The sequence below is a fragment of the Pyrus communis genome, chromosome 14 (genome assembly GCF_963583255.1).
Source record: "Pyrus communis chromosome 14, drPyrComm1.1, whole genome shotgun sequence".
Taxonomy (NCBI): Eukaryota; Viridiplantae; Streptophyta; class Magnoliopsida; order Rosales; family Rosaceae; genus Pyrus; species Pyrus communis.
Genome location: NC_084816.1, coordinates 8,415,118 through 8,424,622, shown reverse-complemented (window position 1 = coordinate 8,424,622; position 9,505 = coordinate 8,415,118). Strand labels below are relative to the sequence as shown.

Sequence of the window (9,505 nt, the reverse complement as noted above, 5' to 3'; positions counted from 1 at the left end):
TTCTTATATATTGAATTGATTTGTGAAATTTAGGATTGATTTTTTCTGTTTGTTTGTACAAATTAGTAAACTTTGTAATTTGGCTTTGTTGTTTGTTGCGTTTCATTTTTTTTCATTTTGTATTTGTTTATGAACAGTTGTTATTGAGAAAGACTTGTGTGCTGTTGCAAAATAAGAAGATGAACTTAAAAATCTAATTTGCAAAGCTTGAGAGACTGATAGAGAAAGGAGAAAATTTTGAGATTTGGAAAGAAGAAGATGAATCATGCTGGGTTTGAATATTTTGAATGATTCAAAACCAATAACTGACATTTGGGTGGATAATGCATTTATTATATTGTAGATTTTTTTATATAATTGAAAGTATTAGGAATGGATGTAATTATATGCTCGATTTAATTTTTTTTTATATAATTAAAAAGTATTAGGGGCGGATGTATCTGCTTGTAATGATGTGTATTTATAAAACTTGCCAATGTGGCAACAAAAACATTAGGGCTGGATGCTTGACATTTTGCCTCTAATAACAATAGCAACGGCTCTTTTAGGGGCGAATCTACTATCCGCCCCTCCTTTTTATTAGGGGAAATTTTTCAACATATTTGCCCCAATTGGGGGTTTTAGAGGCAAATATTTCTGCCAATATTTATTCGATTTCTTGTAGTGAATGATGAGATGGACAAATACTACTGTTGGTTTTCATTAATCGACGTCTTTGGAGTTCTAATCTCCCAAATTGACCCATTTTATCCAAGTTAAACAATAAATTTGTTAAGCTAAATGACGTCAGTTTAAGGATTCAAATTTCCATAGATGGCTTGAAAGTTAAACACGTTTAATATTGTCCATTTTATCAATGAACGCTAGTGAACCTAAAAGATATACATTTTTCAAAATCTTAAGTAGTTATTTGGACCAATTTTGAATCACTCGCAAAGATTAGATAGTTACCCGAACTTATCCCAAACAAAAGCATGTTTAATTCCTATGTTGGGTGGTAAGGTGCAGGGCCTTAAACTACATGCCGGCCTGTGGGAGGGGTCGAGATCTCGCTGGCTTGTCGGATTAGCCTAGAGTAAATGATCATCCATCATTAAACAAATATTTTCAATTTATTTTTTATTTTTTATTATTTTTTATTTTTTAAATTAGCCTGCATAGTTGTTTGAATTTATGAATATGTCCCACTGGCATGACGTCGACAAGTTGTAAGCTGGCCTGATAGCCTAATCTAAATAGCATCGATCGATTTATACTTTGGTGACTTAAGAAGCTAAAAGACGAGTACAAAACCTAAATAGCATCGATCGATTTATACTTTGGTGACTTAAGAAGCTAAAAAACGAGCTAAAAGACGAGTACAAAATTTATTCTAATTCAAATCAAGTTGTATGGCCTGCATGCATGGATGCGATAAGTTTTGTATTTCCTGGAAAATGGAGACATGCTTTTGATGGAAGTTTTTGTTTTTTTGGGTCATAATATAATACAACTTTGAAAAATTGAGCATATATCGACATTGTTTCCAACAAAAAATGACTAAGCGTGTGATGGTCTATAAATTTAGACGTCGTAAGTTCGTAACTTCCATGCACACATATCTTACTTGGTTACATGCAATAGGTCAAAACATTCAAAAATGATTCAAAATTGAGTTCACATGATGAAGCACATTATTGTGGCTAATTATTCACTCAAGAAGTAATCGGGACAGTTTTTCTCAATACTTACTCGTTATTTTTGGGCTTTACATCAAAAAATTAATAGAATTCAACTCTTTTTCATTCCATACTATTAATAGACGAGAGTTTCATGCGTAGTACAGTACATACGTACTTGTGCCCCCAACGAAACCCAAATGCACTTCTCCTTCCATAGGGTCAATCTTATTTTCTTTAACTACTTGAACTCGAGATACAATATCTTTTGATCACTTTGTGATGAGGATCACAAAGGGAAAATCAAGGGCGGACTCTTTGAATTGATTTAGTCCAACTTCTTCAAGTTTTGGTGGTCGCTCTCTCTAGAAAGCCAAATGTCAAGAAGTCAACAAATGGGTCACCGCAAGGGTGTCAAGGCAAATGTTCTATATTTTGGTGCCGTAAGCAATGCTCCGCGTGAGTCATGTGACAAATATATACAAGAAAATATATAGAAGTGGAGGGTTTTTTCCTCTTTTATGTCAAACAAGCTGGCAATTTGTATTAATATAATCTTGGATAATATTGTGTGTTTTTGAATGCATACATAAACAAAATTTGATAGAGAAATGTTATTGTTACTTTAAAATTTTTATTTTGCATTTTTTATTGGTGTAATTTTTTTTTTTTTCTAAATAGAGAAAATTTTGAGTGCACAATAAGAGTTTTCGAGTGCTAATAATAATTCCAACTATAAGTTAATTTAGATCATACAATTATATATGTTGTAGTCACATCTTAATAACATATGAATTCTTTAAAGGAAGTTTTTAAGGGAGGAGATTCCTAATTTTATTTTATTTTTAGAAAAATTGGGATTAGTTGGTGGGCTCACATTACATCAAACTTTAACGATATGAACCATCTATTTTTTAAGTTTCACCTCATTGATCATCTTTACAAAATATTAGTCAAATAAAGAATATTTGAGGCATCTAATTGAGTTCAAAGAAATTGACAAACACTTTGTTCTTTAAGAAATTTCAACGTGATAATTAAATAGGCAAATAATTTCGGATTGAATTAATTTTTTGCAAAAATGATCAATGAATCAAGATTTACAAAATCGACGATTTGGATCGTTGAAACTCAACGTGAAATTGCCCAACTAGTCTCAATTTTTACGCAAAAATAGAGATCCCTTTGAATAAAAGGTCTATTCTCTAAATATAAATTAGAGAGTTTTAACGAAACATTTCTAGTACTGTTTATTTTTAACGAAAGACCACATTTTTACCTTTCTATGATATTATTTATTATACATTTATTTATCATTTTTCATTAAAACTAAAATTTTTCTGAACTTTTCGTTAATTTTCCTTATAAATTACTCTACTCAATCACAACTTGAAAAGCAGGATAGAAAACATGGGAAAGACACGTGTCGAGATTCCAATTGCATGCATATCAAGCGTAGTCAACTCCTCCTCGGATCTTTAAAAAAAAAAAAAAAAAAAAAAAAAAAAAAAGGGGTAAAATATAGTTACATCTGATCAGATGAAACTCTTCTGAAAAAACAATTAGAATAAAAAAAAAACTGAATAAGCAAGGCAATTGAAGCTTCTTCCAGTCTTTTCTCAACCTTCTCTTAATCTCTCTTGTCTTTGGAAAATTTGGACACACTCTTGTGGCTCTGTCTCTCTTTCTTTCTTATATCCATTGACAATGGAATTATGGAAAGTATATAAACCACTAACAATATTTCTTCATATTTTTGACCAGAATATGCTAATGAAAATTAAATAATTATTACTTTCCTTGTATAGGTTAATACTTCAGTCATTTTCTCAAAATTCCAAAAAATATTTTGACGGGAAGAACAACGCCGGGGACTTCAATTCCAAAAACTATTTTAGACTTTCCATTTTTTGAGCTCATTTCTAATTATTTTATTTTCACAATATTTTATTTTTGGAGTAATAGCAGTTCGGTTTTGAGCTGAAATCTGTAAGAAACTAGAGAGAGTGATTTCATAGTTTGCTGAAGCTTGGCCATGGCCCATGGCAGGCAGAAAAACTTGTAAGTTTCTCTCTTTCTCTCTCTCTCTCTCTCTCTCTCTCTCTCTCTCCCCCCAAGATTCTTATGGGTTTTAAGTAAAACCCATTTGCCAGATTCCCAGAGTGCTAAACCTGTTGCATTTATTTAATTAATCTTGATTTGAATATTGATTTGGTGTTTAACTGTAATTATTTATTTCAAATTATTTTGGTTTAATTTTCTATTTAGTTTCGCAAGTTCAGGGCGCTTTACATTTTTGACTCATTCAATTGCTTCAACAAAATATACATACAGGAATTTTGGAAGGCCTACTAATTTTTATTTTTTATTAATCATAAAATAAACATTTTTTCCCCTCAATGTGTATACACAAAAATCTTAAGGCAGTCACATGTTTGCCATGCGCTTTTGGGGGTATAGAGTCTTTACAGCTTCATCTCCAAGTTGACATCTTCCTTATATATTTCACATGTTCACATGATTCCTGGTGAATGAGTACCCATGGCTGCGACATCTTCCCTGTTCTTGTGGCTTTGAGCTCATGCCACGTCATTTTCGGCTTTTATTTCGAAGAGCCTAGATATTTACATACAGTTGATTCATGGCCTAATATACGTTCGATTATCCGGTTGTACGTTTTACTACTGTCAATTCTGTTAATTGAAGGCAAAGTGGTATTCCTAGAGGATTGCCATGGTTTATGGTAATTCAAAATCTATCAGGTACATCTTTCTTCCGAATTCTGTTTCGTTTTCAACCAATATTTGGTCATCTTATTTTATGTTACCGTGTTCTAAACGATATTTTACAATTGGGTTTCCGTTTTTGTTATGAGTTTTGGAGTCTAATCATATAGCTTAGCATAATAAGCTGGTTTCTATTTTTTTTAAATTCTTTTTATTCACATATGAAATTTGAAATTTTCAGATTTCAAGATGATGTTGAATTAGCAAAGCTACCTTCGGTCAATGGAGTTGGTGTGGTTAAGCTTAAGTACAAGATTGATGGGGCACAAGTAGCAGAATCCTGCGAAAAGGAGGTTCCTGGGAAGACTGGAAAATCTTTAAAAGCTAAAGTTCTGTCCAGAGTCTTTTCCGAGGACTATGAGAGAGTGCAGAAGAAAATATTAGATCCTCGAGGACAAACTATTCACCGTTGGAACAAGATTTTCTTAGTAACTTGTTTAGTTTCTCTGTTCGTGGACCCTCTATTCTTTTACTTGCCATCGACGAGAGATGAATTCTGCATTAGTATTGGAATCCCACTTGAAGTTGTTCTAACAATTGTTCGATCAGTGGCTGATGCGTTTTACATAATTCAAATTTTTATTAACTTTCGTAAAGCTTATATTGCACCTTCCTCTCGTGTATTTGGGAGAGGAGAGCTTGTAATAGAACCTTCAAAGATCGCAGTGAGGTACCTACGCCTGGATTTCTGGATAGACCTCATTGCTGCCCTGCCCCTTCCTCAGGTATGTTACTTGAAAACTTCTTGTTCACCATTGAGACAAAGCAAATATGCACTAAATTCAGTTCTAAATTTTCATCTTCCTCTCAGGTGCTGATTTGGATTGTAATCCCAACCCTTAGGGGTTCGACAGTGACAAACACAAAAAACTTCCTTCGGTTCATCATAATCTTTCAATACATACCAAGGCTCTTTCTTATATTTCCGCTCTCATCACAAATAGTTAAGGCTACTGGCGTTGTGACAGAAACAGCATGGGCAGGGGCTGCATATAATCTGATGCTATACATGTTGGCAAGTCATGTAAGTCTAAACAAACCCGTTGTTTCTCTTTTCGTAACTTTGAATAAGATAGCTAGTTGTGCATCTACAGCTTGATCACAAATAATACTGTAGTCAGTGTGTAGACTGAGTGGCTAAGCCTAAGGATTTTCACCCAACCTTATCTTTCTCCATCATATAGAAACACAAAAGAAGGAATAATTACAAACTTACTTGGTTTTTACAAAATGTGTTACAGTTAAAAGTATTTCAGAAACATATGGAAATGACAAGTTATTTTCAGTTTCAGCTGTCATAATTCATGAATGGATTTATTTGACTCTTATTAATCCACGAATTTTAGTTTTTTTCAGTCTAAGACTTGCTTGGTTGGTTGAAACCTGAAACGATCATCTGTCATTGCATATAATGACCAAATTTGAAATTTCTCAATTCCTATTCTCGTATTGAATTAAACTGCCGAGCTCATCTTCCTGACTGTCTAACAGACATTTGACGAATACTCGTTCACACCTTTCTTTTTCATTGAATAATCAAGTATTTAAGGAAAATGTTAACCTACTGTGCGTTGCTGATTTTTTTTTTGTTTTTCTCTGTGAAAAGGTTTTAGGAGCTTGTTGGTACCTTCTTTCAATTGAGCGGCAAGAATCTTGTTGGAGAAGTGTTTGTGATCTTGAGAAGACATTGTGTAAACCTGATTACTTTGATTGCCGTCAGGCTCAAGACCCTAACAGGAAGCACTGGTACAAGTCGAGTAACGTCACAAATCTATGTAATCCAGATAACAGTTATTATAAGTTTGGTATGTATGGCGATGCAGTGACATACGATGTTACAACCTCGTCATTCTTCAACAGATACTTTTACTGTCTCTGGTGGGGTCTAAGAAACCTCAGGTAAGCTGTTTGTTTCTATATCTGTTTGTGATGGGCATTAACACATTTGTGAATAATACTTTTAACATTACCACCTTATGTTCTTTGTAGAATTTTGAGCAACTTATATCTGTAACTTTTTTAAGATCTTCTTCACTGGATGTTTTTGCAAAGGGGCTAATAATGTTTAATGCAGGTCAAAGCTTAGGCTTGCCTAATTTAAAAGCCTAGGCTTGCCTAATTTAAAGTAGATGATTGAGTTATTTTATTTGAAACTTGTGCAGTTCTTTGGGACAAAATCTTTCAACAAGTACTTACGTTGGAGAGATAATGTTTGCAATAATCATTGCGACTGTTGGGCTGGTTCTGTTCGCATTGCTGATTGGTAATATGCAAGTAAGTCGTTGGTCAGTGATGTCTCAGTAGGCTTTTAAATGTACCTTAAATTGAGCTTCTATACAGTCTGGACTTAAATCTGAGCTTTTAGACAGTCTTGCCTCTGAAATTGGCTTGTTACTATGCAACCCATTATATTCTTGGATTTTTTCTAAGTTCTGATCACTCGTTCTTTACAATGGCAGACATACCTCCAATCCACAACTGTCAGACTAGAAGAGTGGAGGATTAAGAGAACTGATACAGAACAATGGATGCGTCATAGGCAGCTGCCTACGGAACTAAGACAGTCTGTACGGAAGTATGATCAATACAAGTGGTTGGCTACTCGAGGCGTTGATGAGGAAATTCTTCTTAAAGGCCTACCTATGGATCTTCGAAGAGACATCAAGCGGCACCTTTGCCTTGACCTTGTTCGTCGGGTAAGTTATTATTATCTTGATAACCGGTAGCACAAATAGATTTTTATTGATACTACCACGTAATTTTAATTGTAACTATACAAATTTTTGTGTATTCTTTTTCATTTGGTGAACAGGTTCCTTTGTTTGATCAAATGGATGAAAGGATGCTAGATGCAATATGTGAAAGGCTCAAACCAGCCTTGTGTACTGAAGGCACATTTCTAGTCCGTGAAGGAGACCCTGTCAATGAAATGCTATTCATAATCCGGGGCAACCTTGATTCTTACACCACGAATGGTGGTCGAACTGGATTCTTCAATTCATGCCGTATTGGTCCAGGTGACTTCTGTGGTGAGGAACTTCTGACATGGGCCTTGGACCCTCGTCCAAGTGTAATCCTGCCATCTTCAACGCGCACGGTCAAATCCATCTCTGAAGTAGAAGCATTTGCTCTAGTAGCAGATGACTTGAAATTCGTAGCATCCCAGTTCAGAAGACTTCACAGCAAGCAACTTAGACACAAGTTCCGGCTCTATTCGCACCAATGGAGATTATGGTCTGCTTGTTTCATACAGGCAGCATGGCGTCGATCCAAGAAAAGAAGGGAAGCAGCCGAACTCAAGGCTAAAGAAAGCCACAAAGAAACTGAGCCTGCAAAAACCCCGCCTGTGTTGGGCTTGGTTACTTACGCAGCAAGGCTTGCTGCAAGTACCAGACGGGGTGCCAATAAGCATTCTGGGTCAGGTTCTGGAGTCGTTAGCTCATTGCAGAAGCCAGCGGAACCTGATTTTTCTGTTGACGAGGAATGAATGGAGAATCCATGCAACTAGGGGCCTTAAAATAGGTTTCAATGGATGATCTATGCTGTAAATTACTCTCTCGTAGGACATATACAGTCAGATTCAGGAATGCCTTAATGTAATTGTCCAGGGCATGTTTGGTACTCTTCTTGAATCCAATTTTTTAAACTAAAAAACAATTTTCAAGTTTTAGGCCTTAAAACTTGTTTGTTAAGGCTATTTTAAAAAACTGAACTCAAGACTAACTAAAAAATATAGTTTATTCTCTAAAAACAGAAAATGTGAGTTTCTAGAGTTTTTAAACTTAAAACTCACTTTTTTTTCTTCTTCTCTCCCTCATCCCCTCTCACTCCAATGGCGCGTTTACTAATCCGTAATTAAATTGAGAGAAATTGAATTGAGTAGGAATTAGATTGAGGAGGAATTAAAATGAGGTGGAATCAGAATCAGATTCCTATTGAAGTTGCTTACTAAAATTGTCTGGAAACGGAGTAGGAATGATATTTGAATCCATATAAGTTGTTTACTAATGGAATGATATTTGAATCCATATAAGTTGTTTACTAATTGTCATGAATCAGAATGAAAACTAATGTCATTACTAAAATACCCCTATTCTAAATAATCTATATTATATGCTAATCTGTTTTATCTTTAATAAAAAAATTATTTTATTTTTAATTTATGTGAGAAAGGCTTTTTAAGTCTTTTTAAATCCAATCTGATCAGTCCTCTTCATTCTCTGATCTACTGACAAAACACCTCATCCTCACCCTCTCTCACTCACGCTTGACCGCGACTACCCTCCCTGAGACTCCGACCATTCTTTGCTCTCCCTCCCTACCTCACCATCAAGGATTCAAGGTAAGCCTTTTATGCAAATTTTTATTTTTGGTTGATTTGATTATGCTCTGCCCTGACCTTTCCTATACGGCTCTACGTAATGATTTAAGCTAATATGTCGTTGAATGGTTGATCTTTCAAGTGTTTTAAGGATGCCTAATTGCAATCCTTATCCCCTATAAATTCTAACGAGAGTCTGAATTTGCAATCTTTGGAATTAGAATCAGCAACCGAGCCCCAAATCGAAAGAGTTTGACACGGCAATGCATGGGGTGCAGAGAGGCGGCGGAGGAGGAGCACAAAGTTGTTGGAGAGGATGGCAGAGGACAACGAGAAGATGGAAGGGAGTGCTGAAGGTGAAGGGTGCTTTGGGAAGAAAAATTTGATTCCGGATGGAGCCTTCTCCCCGGAATCCAAATACTACCTCCGTGTAAGTAATCCAATTCCGTCAATATCAGGAATTGAAATCCTAATTTTACATGGGTCCTGCAACACTGTGCATTCCGGTTGAATTGGTAAACAGAGGAATAATCATGAATGGGGAATGACTCCCATTCCGCCATGTCTTTTCCCCATATGTTAACGCGCCACAAATCTATCTCTCTCTTGTTTTTTTTTTTAAATTAAATTTTTTTTTTTTTACCTTGTTCGTCTGTCCTCCGCTCTCTTCATTCTTTCGGTTCTTTGACTCACTCCTCTTCCTCTCTATCTCATCTGATTTTCTCTCTTCTTTTTCTTTC

General features: G+C 35.2%; 1 protein-coding gene across 1 annotated transcript; it reads left to right on the top strand.

Annotated features, from left to right (window-relative positions):
- Positions 1–3,864: 3,864 nt before the first annotated feature.
- LOC137716084 (protein CNGC15b-like) lies at positions 3,865–8,060 on the top strand. The gene is made up of 7 exons (XM_068455478.1): positions 3,865–4,420; positions 4,626–5,169; positions 5,256–5,468; positions 6,051–6,343; positions 6,607–6,718; positions 6,904–7,140; positions 7,257–8,060. Exons 1-7 carry the CDS (start codon positions 4,392–4,394, stop codon positions 7,929–7,931), a joined length of 2,103 nt encoding a protein of 700 aa, XP_068311579.1. The 5' UTR covers positions 3,865–4,391; the 3' UTR covers positions 7,932–8,060.
- Positions 8,061–9,505: the final 1,445 nt, after the last annotated feature.

What these genes read in the sequence shown, in the direction of transcription:
- LOC137716084 (XM_068455478.1), top strand. Translation starts at nt 4,392, where the DNA reads ATGGTTTATGGTAATTCAAAATCTATCAG. An exon ending in TGCTGATTGGTAATATGCAA is followed by an intron (nt 6,719 to 6,903) that starts GTAAGTCGTTGG and finishes TTACAATGGCAG; the next exon opens with ACATACCTCCAATCCACAAC. An exon ending in GCCTTGACCTTGTTCGTCGG is followed by an intron (nt 7,141 to 7,256) that starts GTAAGTTATTAT and finishes TTTGGTGAACAG; the next exon opens with GTTCCTTTGTTTGATCAAAT.